Raw genomic sequence first — 18,470 nt, forward strand, 5'->3', positions numbered from 1 at the left:
AGTGAATGAGTGAAAATGGCGGTTTATAAAGCTTGACCGGTTGCTACAGCGCATGTCACATCATCACGTCTGACTGTTGACGTCACAGTCATAAATATGCAAATCACGTCATCTTAAGTATTAACAAAAACAGACAAAATCACAAAATAAAGAAGCACAACAATAACCAAACAACAGGGTGTCTTTTGAATAACATTCCCATTCAATAATGATTCATTTACTACAAATATTTTGTTTCCAACAATGGCATGGTATAGATATAACGGTATCGGGCATGCAGTGGAGTTTCAAGCAAGACCTCTTGCATTGACTGCCATAAAATAAAACGTGCAAGCTGAAGAGCCCAAGCTGAAAGACTATCATTGGCTGAAAGTTGAACGCAGCGCGTAAAAGCGTGCACCTCTTTTCCATTGTTTGTCATCAAAGATGGCGTTTAATGACGTCATGTGCAATCTATCCATTGACGGTTAAGTGTGGCAGGTGGCTAATGCTGTTATATTCAACCCGTTCAGTGATCAAACCACATACAATTTTAGACATTGACAAATGGGGTCACAATATAAATGACTGTCACTATTCATAATAAAGAATTTACAATAAGGAGATTTTTTGAAACACTATAGTTTATTGAGTAATAAATAATGGTACGGCAAATAATACTGATTACAAACGACCAATTATTCTAGTCAAAAATGCGTTTTTGGACAGAAATTTCTCATTCCTCAGATATGTGTAGCCAACTGTTGCTGGAGAGCTCAATAAATAATCTGACGGCTCAATTCCCGGCAGACTGATATTTTAAAAGTCAGTCCAACAACCGCGAACAACCAACAACATAGCACTAAAAGGATCATATTGCCATCTTCTTGAATACACTTTTGAGTTTCAGGAAAAAAAACAAATTAGTCAAAGACCGTCAACTGACGATTTGATGATATTCAGTCCTCACAAGTGTCTAAAATCGTAAATTACATAATAAACAAAACTAAAAATACTTGACCATTCCTTGTACTGATTTCAAACAGAAAATGGTTATTTACACAATATACCTCAAATTACTTCCAATGCATTTACAAATACAGCACCATTGTTGTGTGATACAATACACAGCACACTACAGTGGGCGAAAGACAATGTTTTAAACACACACACTACATCGAGATCAAGTTAACTGCATCAAACAAATGCCCCCCCCCCCTGACATCCACATCCTAGCCCCGCCACTCTTTAGATTCATCTTCTGTTTGGCAAGGTCTGTTCATTATCATGATGCCACCATCTTGGTCATGTGCCTCGTATTCAATAACAGTAATGAATGCTAATGTTCATTTTACAAAAAGGAACCAGACTATTTCTCCTTCCAGCCTCGGTTGGTTACACTCATTTTGAATGGGAGAAAATCAAGATGGCTATCCCATGATAGAGCTACATGTGTATAGATCTCATTTTAAGACATTGATCCACCATTTGGGAATAGAAGTGAATGTAAAAAACAAAACGTTCACGGAGTGATAAACTCCAAACAGGAATTTTGTTTTATTTATTTCTCGTCATGACATTTCAGACAGAAATATTTCAAGGGATGTTTTGTACTATCATCTTCATTGATTGTGTAAGTTTTATGTAAAGTAATGATCTAAGACGAGTTTTTTCTCTTACCAATTCCGTAATGTCTCTTTAATTGATTGGTACATTACAATACCATTATAACACATAAACACCTGTTCACATCTGTCCACTTATAGATGCTCAAAGCTTCATAACATAGTACATCCATTAATTACATCATTAAAAACTGTACCCAATTAAAGCACTGCTAGTGTGATTGATTATATTGTACAAAATGTACAAGTTTACATTTTTTTTTAATCATGATAATACATTGTTATATGAATTTTTGAACTTTAATTCAAATAATTTGTAAAATTTTAAAATAATTTTAGCTAGAACTCAGTAACACTCCATTAAATAAACTAAGATTTATAGTTTAATACATATTTGACTTATAAATTGTTAGCCTCAGCTTGAACTAAATAGCCTCAGTATCAATGTTCTTGCCAATCGGTGCTAATGATGAACCATCAATAGGTACTTACCATTACAAAATGGTATGAAAAAAGCACAAGAGCCAAATAGTCTGTTTGGAATACACTTACGCTAAGCTTGGATTTAGGCAGTTGAGTTTCCGTCTCATATTGATAGTTAACACAGATGAATGGAATACAAATTGCCAATATTTAATTCAATACACAGGAACAGTCAATTTCTATAAATCTGTCATGTTAATCAAGCATTACAAAAACCCTGTAATTTGATCACTAATTATTATTATTATCTTAGCATGCCAAAATCTACATCTACAAAAGAAGAAGCATCACATTACTCACATTCAGGTTTAAAACATCTGTACAGAAAGAAAAATCATTTAAAAAAATATGACAAATGCTGTAACGGTATGCGCGAAACAACCACATAAAACAAAATAAAATAAACAAAAAATTTAAAAGTTTTATTTCAAAGTAGATTTCAGCCTTAAAAACTTATACAACCTTCCTTCACCGATCTTGGACTCTTGGTGGCAGCAAACACCCCTCCATAGACCATTTTTGCAAATACCCATTGCGCAAGCGCTAACATGCTGGTCTAACTATTAAGACCAACATAACTTGATCACTAGCTAGACCAGCATGCACCATAATCGACTAGTATTCATGATACAGGCTACTATTGTGTGTCTGCTTCCACCAAGAGTTAAAGATTGATGATGGATTGTTGTACAAAATGATTTGCATAAATAACAAAATGTTCCTAAAGTGTTTTTCTTAGCATGTAGCTTGCATGCTGATACTAGTGAGTGCAGTATAAAGCATTAGAGATGTCCCTATTGTTAAATACATCTTAATTGCACATGGACAAAATAAAATATTTACAGAGTAGTTCCAAGAAAGAGAATGAAAGAAAAACACATCCAATGTTGAATCGCACAAGTTTACAACTTGCTGTGTTGCAACAACATTCATTGAACTTCAGAATCAGTGAAGCAACTTATGACACCAGTATACAGAGCTGTCAGTATTTTGCACCGTGCGATCAGAAAGATTTTCAAATTTGTTCTTCAGATCAAGGAAAGATTGGTTAATTTTTAGGGAACTTTCAGCAGAATCAGGTAGTAGTTCTGCCGTGTTTAGGTTTTTTCATTTTGTACCTGCTACAGTTCAAGGAGAACCTCGGAATAGAGGCATGGAGGTAAATAAAGTTACTGGAAGTATCAAAATGAGTGATTGATTTGTTCTTACAAATATTGTTACAGTTATAATTAATTGATTTTTTTTAGGAATTAAAAGAATAATGTATTGCACTCATATGGCATAATGCATATAAACTGATGCAAATTTCAACTAATACATATTCATATTATGTAAATTTGTTTGAATAATCAAAACAAACCTATAATACTGGGCATGTAGGGGCGGGTTAAAATATGTATTTTTGGATGAAGGACGTTCTGTTTGGGTGATAGTTGTAGATTACTTTTTCTGAAACTTTGATTTGTCTCATCACCAGTGTAACAAAGACCTACAGTAGGACTAGCCTTAAGTTTTTAACATTAACTCCTGTAAGTTAGGAATAGCCTTAGTAAAGAGTCGTAGGACTAGTCCAAAGTTAGGACTAGCCTTAAGTTGTTCAATAACTCCTAAAGAGTCCTGAGGACTTTAGTTTTTAATAACTCCTAAAGAGTCGTAGGACTAGTCATAAGTTAGGACTAGCCTTAAGTCTTTTATAACTCCTAAAGGGAGTTCTATGATAGGACTACCCTCACGTTTTTAGTAACTCCTAAGAAGCATAGGACTAGTCTTAAGTTAGGACTGTCTTTATGAAATTGACCTCTGGGTATCGAACAAAGATATAACCCTCTTTCTAAATGAGTCCTTGTTACACTGGTGTGACACTTTAAAGGATTAAATAGAAACCTATCATAGTAGTACCTCACCCTTAACCATAAAAGTTATATGAATCAAGTGTAAAGTTGTCTGTTATATCAGAGACAGCGCTCGCAAAGACAACAAACCAGATGATGATGATAATAACTGTGACAATTTCAATGATGAGTCCAGTTACCAGACCAGCAACGTTCCAATTCTTGGCTGATTTTGAGGCTCTAGCGGCTGCGTTGAAGTCTCGGACTGCGACCAAACTCCGGACCTAACAACAGAGAAGAAAAATGAAGATAACAATAAGAAGAGCTAGTTTCTATGTCATGCATTTTACAACAACTTATCAATGCGCTTAACATAAGTGCCCTGGTAGTCTTGCTCAGCTCCCTGGAGAGCATAAATAATGATAAAGCGCCTTACAAAGACGCCAAAAAGCCTCAAAATTAAAAGTAGGCCTACAAAGCTACAAAGAATTTAACTACACAAGTAAAGAAGTTAATTGAAAGAAAACACACATGATAAAAGAAAAAAGGATGTGTACAGCCCATGGCTGCGATAATGCTCCAAAGGCCTTTTCATACACAATATCAACCTCTACCCTCGCAGGTACCCATTTATACCCCTTGGCAAATAGAAGCAATTATATTAAAGTGTCTTGCTCAAGGACACAAGTGACATGACCAGGATTCAAACTAACACTCCGATGACTTAACAATAACAACCTGCACACTCGCAGGACCCATTTATACTCCTGTGTGAAGAGAAGCAATTATAGTGGAGTATCTTGCTCAATGACACAGTGTGGTTTGACTTAGAAACAAGTAGAAATAACAGTGGTCCACTTAAGGACACAAGTGACTAGACTGGGATGCAAATCCACACTGATCAGCTGCACCGGAGCTCCAGTCAGCCACAACACACCACGCCACACCAAGCGACACCAAGCCACTCATTGACCACAGTGAGGACGCTGTTACCCACATAGGTTAGATTTGAATATTGTCTGGTACAATGACGTGCTTGATCCCTAGTTACCACTTGAATTTCAATTCCTCAGACTATCGAGACAGTTGCTATGTCATATGATTAGGGGCAAGCATGCTTGTGCTTGGTTACATAAGAGACAGTGAACACCCACACAGGACTCTGAATGAATGTGTATGGCACAATGGTACCAGGGTTTGCTCATCTGGAGGTTGCTATACAAAAGCTTGCCCCAAACCATTAGACATAGCATCCGTCTCTATAGTCTGAGGAATTAAAATAAGCGGTCGATGTGACTAAGCAAGTCATCGTACCAGACATTATTCAAATCTAACTCGCTTATCCTGAATGGTGTTTACTTACGTCCATGGATTTGATGAGAGCAATAATCCCAAATGGCAGACAACAGAATAACATGACGAATATTGAGAAGCACAGGTAATCATTGGGCTCTACTTGGGTTGTTCGGACCATTGCTGTGTGCTGTGGAGCACCAGTCTGTCAAATCAAATGAGAAAATAGAATTAGCTGTTGAAAACTGCTAACCTACCAAAAGGAGAAGGACTAATGGTATAAATGCAATCAATAGTTATGGCCTGGGCCCATTTTCATACAGCTGCTTTGACAGAAAATTTTGCTTAAACCAATTTTCTGCTAAGCAGAAATGAGCAGGCACCAGTCACAAATTGTACATATACGACAAGATTATTTTAGCTGGTAACCTTAGTCTAGTAAGCATAATATGTTTGTGCTTAGCTACTTTTGCGCTTAATCACTTCTATAAGGTTTATCCCGAATAGCAAAATATCAAGAGAGGGCTCTGTTGAACCCACACAAAGATATAGGCAATGCATACATGAGTCGTGCACGACAGCATACATCGCAAAGCAAAGTGCCCATATGCCTTCCCACAAAGCATTGCAGTTCTGCATTGCGATAAACCTTATGAAATTGGGCCCTGGCCAAAGTTAACTCAACAGAGTGGAACATTTGGGTACAAGACGGGAGTAAGTTTACCTTAATAGTAACTTGTCCTTGTGGTGTATACACAGCTTGGGGGGCGTAGGTCTGAGTAGCGTACCCCTGAGGTTGCTGCTGAGGGTAGCCCTGAGGTTGCTGCTGAGGGTATCCTTGAGGTTGCTGTTGAGTGTAGCCCTGCTGGGGCGTATAACCCTGATGCCCATATCCCTGCTGTGGAGAGTAGCCTTGATGCTGTTGGGCGTAGGCTTGAGGGGCGTATCCTGGAGGTTGTGAGTAGCCCTGTGGGTTGACATCTTGGGCGTAGGGGGCAGTGGGTTGTTCTGGTGGGTACGCTGGGTCTGTAAGGAAGTGGAATTGATACTATTATTATATATTTCTAGTAAAGAAACCAAGGATATCTCTTCAGTAAACTTCATCACTGTAGCTCGCAAGCCTGAGGAAACATGTAAACAAGATTTGCTATGTGAAATAATAACAATATCAAAGTCTTATATAGCACACGTATCTACCAAACAAGGTATTCAAGGTGCTGAGTATATATACAAAACTTTCTTCAGATAACTTCCCATAAAAGAGCTAAAAAACATGGACTCTGGCTCCCACTCCCACCACCCCACTGGAAAGCAATTAGCTCCTTCCCCATGAAACAAATCATGCCTTGAGCAGGCCTTAAAATCCCCCACGGCACCAAAAGCAATTGAAAGGTACACTCCTCATCTAGACTCCCACCCTCACCAGAGACAAACTGAGTTTGATTCTTCAAAGCGAAGTTCAAGGCCTGCCCAAGCTGTGAATGTAATTGATTGTAGCATGGAGGCAGGCCATGATTGTAGCATGGAGACATGCCATGATTGTAGGAAATGTAATTTATTCACATAGCTTGAAGGATGTGAAAACTGCTCTGATTTTTCATGTACTTCAATTTAGCCTTGACAGTGTGACACGGCACATCCCATGCATTGTATGTGTGGGTAGTGTATTGTAAAACCAATGGAGTGATGGATGACAGTGATACATGCAATGATGTTCATCAACCATGGAGGTATGCCTTCATGAACAAACCAGACCACAGTGCATAGCTTTATAACCGGAATACTGATGCACATCTCTGTATAAAACAAAGCTTTCTGATAAAATCAAACACCAATTTTCATTATGACTAAAATATGACCAGCATGGTTTAAAGCCATTGGACACTTTCGGTAAACAGTATTGTCCAAGGCCCACACTTCGTGTATCACAACTGAATATACAATAATAAACCTGTGAAAATTTAGGTCATCAGAGTCGGGAGAAAATAACAGGAAAACCCACTCTTGTTTCCGCATGTTTCGCCGTGTCATGACATGTGTTTACTATAAATCTGTAATTCTCGTTGTTGAGAATTTATAATTGTTTCAATGTTTTCTCAAAAAGTAAAGCATTTCATGGTGTCATCTCCCACCGGTGATGTGTTTATATTGTTTTTGTAATTTGTACGTTTCTCTTACGTTTATCAGTTTATCCTTGTTTGCATAAAGTCAAAGTTCAGTGGCCACAGCCAATCGCCTGCGGGCATCTAAGGAATTTCGTTTAAGGTGTGGCAAGCCCCTATTTTGTATACATATACCTGGGTGCCTGTATTTCCAAGTCATTTCTGTTCCTGATTCCGTTGTGTTCTGTTCGAGTATATTTTTAGTTCTTCTCAGTCATGTAATTTTCCGTAGCCATCTCCCGTAAGTAACCTTATTCTGTTTACAACTGTTATTTCTAGCATTTATTTCCCTTATGCATAAATATCTTTATTTTAACCTTCACAGTAAAAACTTCCCTTATGTTTTCTCATTTTCCTAATAGTTATTTATCGGCGTTTTAGCCAACTCAATCGGTCCCCCTTTTTTACGGCTTATAGTCTCTGGAGTTAATTTGACGTGTTACTCATTTTTTTGCTGCTTCAGCCTGTATTTATTATATTGCTTGGAATTATTTCTTATAAGTCCCCCGTTGTTTTCCTGTATATTTATTGTTGGTTTATGTAATGTTTATACCAGAATACCAGTGAACGCCCCAGAATACCGATTTACCATGTGCACGGACCTAGTTTCTGAGTCTCTCCCGGCAATGATGTAAGTTTATTAATGTATTAGTTATTTCACCGTTTGTAATTTACGCCAGATTTGTCTTTGTAGTGTCTTATATTAAAGTTTCGATTTATATTAGCCCTCGGCCATTGCTTGTTTTATTGCTGTATCTCGTTCTGCATTTAGAGTTGTTTTTGTTAGACTGTTACGGTTCACCTTTGTCCCCTTCCCTTAATTGTTTAATAATGTGCATTTTTCGTGTCATTTAATAAGCTATTTATGTATTTGTTATTTATAGTTTCACCTGTGTAATGTTATACACCGAGTGTAAATAAATGGGAAAAACTCATCCAAAGGTCTCCGCCGTCTCCAATTTTGTACCGTGCATGTGACACATGGAATAATATTTCAAGAGAAGTCTTTCACCATTACCTTCTGTAAACCCTGTATGTAAGTTATTTGTAAATTTGTGAACTTTTATTTTTTGTTTCTGTTCCGAAAGTGTAGGCCTATAATGGCTTTAAAGGGTATATTCTTGATAAAATTTACTTATTGTACTCCCCAAAATAATGAGCATTAAAACTTTAATAGTAAAGAGCACGGGAGAGCTGTTCTTCCTCCATGATATTATAAAGCATTGTAAGAAATGTTCCTGTTAAGTAATGCAGTTTAAGAGAAGAGGCATTCCCCCCCCCTAACATTTGAATCTGAGAAAGGCTTTGAGCATGAAGCCTAGCATCTGAAAGCAAAAAATTATATGCAACAAGTAAAGGGTGCTTTTCCCATCGTTACTTTCTTACAACTTCAATAACTATGAGCAGAAATGTTCACATTGTTGCAATTTTATGCAAGTGTTGGGTTTTGGGATACACCATGTGATATTGATGGTCTTCAATATTGTCTTTGACAATCACCCAAAGGATCCATAATCCTGCCTTTTTGTTTCCTATACAAAAACACTTGACACATGAAAACATTCTCTTACAGGAACACGTTGCCTTGGATCGGACGAGTTGGTCTATAAAAAACGTTTGGAACTGTTTTTTTATACAATGCATATGGTTGGAAAGGTGTTTTAAAAGTAGAAAACAATGATCCACACAAATATGCCTCAAAATTGCGTGGTTTTCCTTTTACTGTGCGAACTAACATGGTCGGCCATTTATGGGAGTCAAAAATTTGACTCCCATAAATGGCCGACCGTGTTTGTCGACGAGGTAAAAGGAAAACCATGCAATTTTGAGGCATGTTTGTGTGGATCATTATATTCTACTTTTACAACATCTTTCTACCCAATGCATTTTATAACAAACGGTTACAAATGCTTTTCAAAGACCAACTCGACCGATCCAAGGCAACGTGTTCCTTTAATAACAACATTACAAGCGATCCTCTGACAGTATCCACTTCAATTCCAAATACTTCCTCCCAGTCTCACTAAACCAACCCCCACACTCACATGTGGAAAACAACATGCTGAAATTTTGGAAAACAACAAAATTGAATTTTAGCTGCTGCAAATTGTTTAGAATGTTCCACATTTTAAAAAACAAATTGCAAGAAATTAATTTTAAGGCCTGACGTTCGACCGTAGCAGAGTCTTTCTCCAATAAATGCTTCAGAAGTTCTTTAAAACATTTTTAAAACATTAAAAAATAAATAAATAAACTAAACTAAAATAAATTATTTGTGTTAAATGTACGTAGACAAATTCATGTGTCTACTCTGTTAATGATGAATCACTTTTTAAAAGCCCCCACAAAAAAGAACAAAACAAATTTTGCAGCATTTTATTTTAAACCTCTCTGCGACTTATTTTTGCACAAATTACTGCTAATACGAGCCCTAATTGTTATTATAAAACATTGATAAATTGACAGATAAATTTGTTACGGCTACATGTCCGACCTTTACAATAGAATAGTTGATGCGCATATCTTTTAAATCTGATTTTGCTCTTTAGGCGTACGATACAGCCAGCAATCTACTCTTTATTTATGATGCATTCCCGTCACATAACAAAATAGCTCATGACAGCAGGCACAATCCTTCACATGGAACATTCCATTATGCTTAGAGAGGGGTTATTAGTGTTCATCCTGAGGGGACAAACCTTTCTCAGGAAGTGAGTGCGTGTGATGTGTAGTGAAGTGTAGAATGTAAAGCCAGTAGCAATGGCCCACTAGGTGTTGTTTGTACAACATAGCCTCTAATGGGTGCGTGATACACAGGTTTTTATCAATTAACAACACTGGCCATGTAGAAATATAATCATGGGACTTGTCTTAAAAACATCAATAAATTATCAGAGGGAAATTGTGAAACTAACCATCAGTTTATGTTGAGTTATGTACCAATATTTTGTAATAAAACAGCATTGGCCACTTAACAAAATAATTATGGGCCATCAAAACTGGCGATTAATTAATTAATTGATTAATTATATTACCAACATTTTTATCAAGTAAATGCATTGGTCTTGGCTACTTAAACAATATTCAATGGGAATGGGTCATGTCAAGTTGTACCAATATTTTAACAAATTATTGAAAACAATTAACAATGTGTCAGACCTGTCAAGACAGGCAATTAAAAAAATTAATCATGGGTTAGGCCCTATGTCACATATATTTTATCTATTAATAATGTTGGTCACTTAAACAAATAATAATGGATCAAGTGTAGGCATCAATTTGTTATCAAACATAACTGTTTTTCAATTCTTACACTTTCTGTAAAGCATTTTTCAAGTCAATTTCTTTGCGTACATTTTGACTCCCAATATGTCAGACAGTATAGGCACATGAACTGCGTGCGCTGCGTGAGTGTGCATGAGTGTGTTACATAAAATGTATCACTTGCTAACTCAAACATCAAACACTGTCAAAACAAAATTTTGAAAATGATTTGGTGTTGAAAAAAGACAATTTACTAGAGCGGAATTTGACCAACTGAGCTATCTATCGCTATGATAGCGGTCTCCCTATTTTGACACTATCTTTATTCTTGGGTGCCGTCAGAAGCCATATCATTAACTGCTGTGTAGCCAGGGATCACACCCAAGTTTATACAACCTGGGAAGTGGCAGCCAGGGGATCACCTCAAGAGGATGCGACGAAATTAATGATTTAGCGTTGATGTAATTGCTCCAAGGTCAGAGAATTTTGTCAGTACTTTGTTTAGGCATGGAGGATTTCTTCCTCCATGGTTTAGGGGTGCCAGTCAGAAGCCATAACTGCTGCATAACCAGGGATCACACCCAAGTTTACTATACAACGTGTGAAGCAGTAGCAAGGGGATCAACTCAAGGGGATGCGACTAAATTAATGATTTAGCGTTGATGCAATTGCTCCAAGGCCAGAGTATTTTGTCAGAGCTTTGTTTAGGGGTGCCAGTCACAAGCCATAACTGCTGTACAACCAGGGATCACACCCAAGTTTACTATACAACTCAAGGGGATGTGACGAAATTAACGATTCAGCGTTGATGTAATTGCTCCAAGGCCAGAGCGTCTGCTCAATGTGCAATAGCCATCGTTGACATGATGAAGCGATTCCGTCTTGACCAACGCCATGAGTGACAGGATGACCAATAAACAAGTGACCTCCAGAGAGCATGAGTTTTGCAAGAATCTTGACTTCCGGGCACCTCGAATAGTAGCTTGACAGCATTAGCTGCTATGATTGTAAGCCTCGATCCTCCCGATGGCTAATCGAGGGTTTTGATCATCGCACCTAACTAAGTACTACTGACTACAGCATGTATTGTGGCAAGTGATTTAAAACAGAACTTGTATCTTGGATTCTTGTCATGCCTGAGATTTCATCTTTGAGAGGGCACTTGGCATTTTCATTTTGCAAACGGCACTTTCCTGAAAAAAAAATCTAAAAGTCTGTAGAAAGGTTTCAAAAGGGCACCAAGGCCAAGACCAGGGCAAGAGAGTCCATGGTCTCAATGAAATTCCAGGGCTGCCTTGGGATGTTTTATCCATTAAGTCAGTATAGTTTGACTTCTTAACAGTAACTTGATTTTGAATTTGCAATGTTTTAAGTTTTGTCAATCTTGTAACTTTATTGACCTTAATTGACTTTATTTGACCTTAATTTCTGCTTCATATTCTTTTCACCATAAAAAATAAAGACTTAAATTTAAAGCAATACATTGACTTGCATTTTCCTACTCGAGCCTAGCCCCACTTGTGTGGCCAAGGATAGCTGAATCATAGCCACACAAGTGTGGGGCTAACTCGAGCCCACAGCCATGCCAGCCAAGGAAAAAAGGGGTAATGTTTCTGTTTAAATAAAAACAAAATGAGTAGGCTAGCTAGGCCTACACAACATGAACACTCACTGCCCTCATTTCAGTATAGCCCCACTTGTGTGGCCAGGCCAAGGCTAGCCTTACCTTGGCCACACAAGTGGGGCTAACTTCAGTACAGAACAACCTGGCTGAGAACACCACAGTCACACAAACAGTCTACTCTAGTAAATCAAGAAGATGAAGAAGACAGAGCCTAGTGTCACTGAAGGTGTGAACTCCAAATTGCCATAAGCTTAGTTCAAAATCAAATTGAACCAGCAAGTCACACTGCCCTGCTGCTCCTCTGCCCATATACCCAATTCTCACAGAAGGCTTCTGTCAATCAAGTGTACTGTTACTGTCAGTCACTGCTGATCGAAAATCCATCGTAGACTAGTAAAAGATCCTACATTTTAAATGATTTATATCAGTTGTAAAACTAAAGTGGCGATAATGACACAAAGAACACATAATAACCAATAATACATGAGCATTTACATACCTTTATATTCACTCATACTGCATGAAGTCACCACAAATCAGAGAATTCTTGAAGATCGACCAAGTCAGTCCAACTCGTTTACCCGTTCTTCAAGATGCTGTGATGTGTTGTTTTCTATTTTATTTACGCCCAATTGTGCTCTTTTGTATATTCCCAGGGCGTTGCTGTGTGTGAGAAAAATAACGGAGCCCAAGGCTTTGGCGATTGGGCGATTCATTAACATCGCCAAGAGAGGGCGCCCCAACAGGCAAAGACGGGTACGGGTGTGCGCATCACACATAGTAACCAAAATGCTGATGCTAAAATTAATTTAAAAAAAATACTTTTTACAAATTTAAAAGTCTCTCAGCCTCTGTGAAACATATCAGATTATTTTTCCAACAACTAAACTTCATTTTTATTTTCACAATTTAGTAGGTAAGCCGTAAAAACACCGCCATAAACTAAACCCAACCCAAACGACTAGAACTCCAGACTTCATCAAATTGACCCTACAGAGCTTTTATTTTAGAAAAATTGGGCCATTTTAAAGGGATGGTACACGTTTGGTAATTACTCAAAACAAATAATTATTAACTTAAAAACTGACTTGGTATACTGATAGTATAACACATTGTGGGAAACGGCTCCCTCTGAAGTAGCATACATTTTTAGAAAGAGGTAATTTCTCAATAAAATAATAAAAGACTTCTAGTTAGAAGTAGCTAGAAGTATTTTATTCCTATCTGAAAGCACACAAATTTGTCCACCAAGGGTGTTTTTCTTTCATCATTTTCTCGTAACTTCGATGACCAATTGAGCCCAAAAATGTTCACAGGCTTGTTATTTTATGCTTATGATGGGATACACCAAGTGAGAACACAGGTCTTTGACAATAACCAAACGTGTACAGTGCCTTTAAAGTGCCAGGTCACCCCAACATGAAGTCAACAACCCTGACCGACAATACAAGACCATTTTTTGTCAACAACCCGTACAACCAAATCTCGGCTCCACACGTGAAGTTCTCTCTCAGGTGCACCCCCAAATGGGTGAATTTTCTGGACCGCACAACGGATCAATGAGAGTTCCTAAAAAAAAAACATAATGAAGTAGTTTTAACGAGATTTGATTTCAAAAAGTAACTGCAGCCATGTAAACGTGAAGGGCAGAAAGTTTCTATAGTATTTTGTAGGGGTTCACACAGGAAGAGTAATCTATCTGGGAAGCGTTACTGCCGTCACCCTTCTGATATCCACCTTATAGCCTACTATTGATATCTTTTCCCATAACCGCAGTACTTCGAAGTCAATTTTTTTTTCAAAATGCATTTATACTATCCAAAGCTACTGTAGTCCCTAGCTTCCTACTACTAGTGGTACCACGTAGGTTTTTATTGGCAATAATTTTCAGAGTCATTACCAGACGTATAATACAGACCCTGCGTGTTTACACCCATGCTTACATCCCATGCTTACACCCATTATGCGTTACAAGCGGATATTGCCGGATTGACACATCCAATGGTCAAGGTTCATTGCTTATGAATGCAATAGAAAGTAAAATAGCTGTCTACAACTTGAGGACATGGATTTATTCTACATACAGGCGACAACACCATGTCCTGCTGACATCTTTCCGATTGCTCTATGGCCCCAGCGTGTTGTTGATCACATAGTAACTCAAAATAGTGTTTATTCTTTAGAGAACTTCATACAAACTTGTAAATACCTGCAAACAACGGTCGATCTAGGGTCCAAGTGAATTGGATTTATTTGTTGGAGTTCGAGATTGGTGTTTTCATTTCAACACAATTTAGTGGATGAATCGAATTGTCACAGTGAGTTTTTATTTTACACTTCTTTCCTGGAGACAGGCAGAAATTTAATTAAAACCATGGTTGTACCCGACACACCCGCAAGTTTACTAGTTTGGTTACATTCGTGTGGATTTTGTTTACGTTCACTTGTAGTTTGTTTACGATCATGTGGATTAGGTTGACGTACATGTGGATTGTGTTTACGTTCATATGGATTGAGTTTACGTCCATGTGGATTATGTTTACGTTCATGTGAATTTTGTTTCCGTTCACTTGTTTGATTTTTTGTTTGCTTGTTCTGTTTGTTTGTTTGTTTGTTTGTTTGTTTGTTTGTTTGTTTGTTTGTTTGTTTGTTTGTTTGTTTGTTTGTTTGTTTGTTTGTTTGTTTGTTTGTTTGTTTGTTTGTTTGTTTGTTTGTTTGTTTGTTTGTTTGTTTATTGGGGGTGTTTGTTTGGTTGATTGATTGATTGACTGATTGATTGGTTGATTGATTGATTGATGGATGGACTGATTGGGTTTGTTTGTTTTTACAGGTGACCTGATTGGTTGTATTGTAAGACTGTAGCAGTGATGGCTTATAAACCTCGAGTAGCTCTTGGAGCCAGTATAACCCTAATCATTTGCAGCTTGATTCTCATGGGTCTTTTTGTAGTGTGTGCTACTGGCAAATGCGTCCGTGGTGAAGTAACGTATGGATCACCACTGTGGACTGGTGGTCTGGTAATAAACTAGTATTTAAAACATTCATCTTAAACTTACTGAGTCAGAATATAACCTGGAGTCCTTGCCCCTGACCCAACTCGAGTCAAGCTGACCCGGAAACTGATTAAAAGGGTTATTTTGACTGTAATTATGTGTCATCGTTTTGTGTAATAAATTGTTGACACATAAATGACCTAGATATCGACCCCACAAGTTCTCGATCCGGTTCAATTCTGACCCGGGAAGTTTTTAGAGTTAACTTTGGGCTTTCCATTGTCGCAACATGAGGGGGCGGGGGACAGCCGCTGAGTCTCCCGACCACAGCCATTGCTCCAATACAGCACCACAGAACATAACCATGTATCTACCAATAAGTAACATGACAAGTAGAAAATCTGTTTCAATTCAGTCTGTAAACAACAGTCATTACATTTCCAGATAAAACGGAAGGAACGCAATAGGAAATTCCTGTTGTGGTTATTGGTAGCGGCTCATACGAAGGTAGCCTATTATACATCCACGGTATTTTAGGATTTGAAACTTTGCATGGTGGAAATACGATATGGAAAGGTCTGCGGTAACACCATGTAATGATAATTTCTAAATGAGGTGGGGTGGTTTTGAAAAAAAAACCGTTGGCTTCATTCAACGCGACATTTCAATCAGTATGCTCTGATCGTCTTCTGAAGCTGTATTTTTACCATGCATCACCGAGCTCCATTTCCCGCCTCTATTTCCCGGGATGCTGGTCATCTCACCCCTTGTAAGCTCCCCCCAAACAAAGTCGCCCCCTGCAAAGTCGCCCCCTGACCGGCTCGACCCGGGACTTTTCAAAGTCGCCCCCTTACAATGTCGCCCCGGCAAATTCGTCCCTAACAAAGTCGCCCCTAGCAAAGTCACCCTCTAACAAAGTCGCCCCAGACAAAGTCGCCCCTAAACAAAGTCCCCCCCAGATGTTATTTAGTTTGGAAAATGATTGTTATATAGTGTCTCAACTAATGTTTTGAAGGGGATATTGATTGAGGCCAGCATAAAGCCTATGTTAAGTTTGGGTAAAAATCATCAATAGATAACTCAATAACTCAATGTCTAAAATGTACATGAGTGGCAAGAAATGAATGACAGTGATAATTAATGTTAGATAATTTTAAACAGTTCAAATATAGGCCTACTCGGGTTTAAAGAAGAGAACCTTCACTATATTCAATCACTAAATAACATCTGGGGCGACTTTGCTAGGGGCGACTTTTTCTGTGCGACTTACCACTCAGGTAATTTGCATTGTCTACGTTGTTTTGTGAAGGCGCACATAACCACATAGCCATGTAGCGTCCCGAAAACTCACCCCTTGATAAACTTCGTTTTGGGGTTTTTTCTTCAAAATCTAAACAAACAGGCTTTGTTAACTGGAATAATCGGAGTGTATATGTCAGCAACGAAGTCAGAGAAAGGATGTGTAAGTAGAAAACCCTTTGTCTTTTCCTACACAATATTATTACTATTATTTTGTTTGTCAGCCATTTTGGATTTTGGTTTATATTTTGCACATGAAATTTTGATCACAATTTTTACTTTATATTTTTACTACCAATAATTGGACCATATAAGTTTGCTTACTTTCTCTTCAAGATTTGGTCATTTATTTTCGTCTGTCGGGAACCTTTGTGTGTTTGTTTGTTGTCCTTAAAAGTGGGTATTAAATCAGCACCCAATGTCGAACATTTTTTTCAAAATGATGAGGACAAACTCCAAAACGCCCTCTGTAGTTATTGAATTGGTGTATTACATTGTGTGAGATTTATCATTAAAGAATATTCCTCGATTTTTTTCAAGACTTCGGCTGTGAAATTTACAAGAAAAAGAAAAAGAAAAAACACAGGCAGTGGACGGAAATAAACAGAAAAAATAAACAGTTAAATAAAAGGGACCGATTCGAAATCTGCAGGCTATTGTTGTCTAAAAGTATTCATAGTTTGTTTAATTTCATTGTAATTTTCTATCCTTTTACACTCAGGGGCCGTTATTCTTAGCTTTGAGCATCATTTGCACATTCATCTCCCTTGCATGTATTGGTTTGTCAATATACGCCATGTTTTACATCTTCTTCTACGTGGACTTTTACTTTTGGTTGGCCATTGCGTCCATGGCTTTGATTTTGAGTATCGTGTCCTGTGTGACGTCATGTCAACATTGTTGCTGTTGCCAGGAAACACGACCAATACAGGTAAGTTGTTTATTTTCTTTTAACCTTAATTGTTTAGAGCTGGGTTCTTACTCGAAGTTAAAGCAAAGAGTATACTTGCCCTACCATAATTATTAGAAAAAACGTTGAGTTCCGATTGTCAACAAAGATTCGCTTGGCATCAACATAAGGCGTGATCACTGTCACATGGATACAGCCCGGTGTACCTTACATTTTGAATCAGCAATACTTCAATAATAACTTTTACATATTATTTTGTCTTCTACCATAGCAGATTGTTGTTTACCATGGTGGACATCAAGTTCCTCAAAACATCGTTTTGACAAACACCAACACCACCCAGCACCCCCAGCAACAAGGTCAGCCCCAAATGGTCTTCCTTAACCCTTATGGCGCACCCCAGGGAGGGCAATTTGTACCACAGGGTTATTCTGCACCACAAGTACTGAACCAGCCACTAGGTGGCGCCCCAGGTTGTCAACTTTGGTATCCACCAACCCCAGACGCTGCAAGTGGTGTACATGTACGTCCAATTGTAGCCCCGGTCCAGCCACACCCATCAGCACCACCTCCTCCTTATCAAGAACAAATCCCAGACGCCAACCAGATAAGACCAGTTACAACCGCTCCAGACCAGTCACAGGCAGCTCAACCCTCCACAACTCCTCCCGCACAACCTCCAAACGTTTATCAGGAATTGATAAAAGAAGAAAACACCCAAATGAGGTCTCCCGAAGTGCTTGATGATGGGAGTTACGTGGATCCTAATAAGGCGTCTTCAAGTCCGCCGGAAAACTCGGCATCTCGAATCGATTCTGGAGCTTACGTGTGTATAGAAGAGCCGTCTTATGATTACGCCGATCCTGGGCTGGCGCGGGAGTTTGTGTCGCCCGCAGAGCGATCCGAGTACGTCAATGACAGTGTCGCCAAGCGACCAAAGGCAAAAAGGCCCAAGTAATAAACTAATCCGAGCTCGCAAAAATATAATTCTGCCATATACATGTAA

At 38.3% G+C, this 18,470-nt stretch overlaps 2 protein-coding genes across 4 annotated transcripts; one reads left to right on the top strand and one right to left on the bottom strand.

Moving 5' to 3' along the window:
• Window positions 1-208: 208 nt before the first annotated feature.
• On the bottom strand, window positions 209-12,879 carry LOC139943193 (uncharacterized). The gene is made up of 4 exons (XM_071940011.1): window positions 12,762-12,879; window positions 5,937-6,238; window positions 5,283-5,417; window positions 209-4,203 (listed from the first exon to the last, which is right to left on the bottom strand). The coding sequence occupies exons 1-4, from the start codon at window positions 12,775-12,777 to the stop codon at window positions 3,994-3,996; spliced, it is 663 nt and encodes a 220-aa protein (XP_071796112.1). The 5' UTR covers window positions 12,778-12,879; the 3' UTR covers window positions 209-3,993.
• Window positions 12,880-12,965: 86 nt separating this feature from the next.
• LOC139943074 (uncharacterized) lies at window positions 12,966-18,445 on the top strand. Of its 3 annotated transcripts, none has more exons than XM_071939886.1 (5): window positions 12,966-13,018; window positions 15,093-15,279; window positions 16,658-16,717; window positions 17,276-17,485; window positions 17,736-18,445. In XM_071939886.1, the coding sequence occupies exons 2-5, from the start codon at window positions 15,130-15,132 to the stop codon at window positions 18,420-18,422; spliced, it is 1,107 nt and encodes a 368-aa protein (XP_071795987.1). In that variant the 5' UTR covers window positions 12,966-13,018; window positions 15,093-15,129; the 3' UTR covers window positions 18,423-18,445. The 3 variants fall into 3 exon arrangements, with proteins under 3 accessions (XP_071795987.1, XP_071795986.1, XP_071795988.1); XM_071939885.1 differs by lacking the exon at window positions 12,966-13,018 and adding an exon at window positions 14,359-14,580; XM_071939887.1 differs by lacking the exon at window positions 12,966-13,018 and adding an exon at window positions 14,359-14,580 and having other exon boundaries at window positions 17,739-18,445.
• Window positions 18,446-18,470: the final 25 nt, after the last annotated feature.

Source organism: Asterias amurensis, chromosome 10, assembly GCF_032118995.1.
Source record: "Asterias amurensis chromosome 10, ASM3211899v1".
In the NCBI taxonomy this organism is placed as follows: domain Eukaryota; kingdom Metazoa; phylum Echinodermata; class Asteroidea; order Forcipulatida; family Asteriidae; genus Asterias; species Asterias amurensis.

Bases quoted from the DNA above. Each gene is read 5' to 3' on its own strand.
- LOC139943193 (XM_071940011.1), bottom strand. The intron at 5,418-5,936 runs GTAAACTTACTC...TTGATTTGACAG, and splicing joins AAGGACAAGTTACTATTAAG to ACTGGTGCTCCACAGCACAC. The intron at 4,204-5,282 runs GTAAGTAAACAC...CTCTGTTGTTAG, and splicing joins CTCTCATCAAATCCATGGAC to GTCCGGAGTTTGGTCGCAGT.
- LOC139943074 (XM_071939886.1), top strand. From the start codon at position 15,130: ATGGCTTATAAACCTCGAGTAGCTCTTGGAGCCAGTATAACCCTAATC. The intron at 15,280-16,657 runs GTAATAAACTAG...CTAAACAAACAG, and splicing joins CACTGTGGACTGGTGGTCTG to GCTTTGTTAACTGGAATAAT. The intron at 16,718-17,275 runs GTAAGTAGAAAA...TTTTACACTCAG, and splicing joins CGAAGTCAGAGAAAGGATGT to GGGCCGTTATTCTTAGCTTT.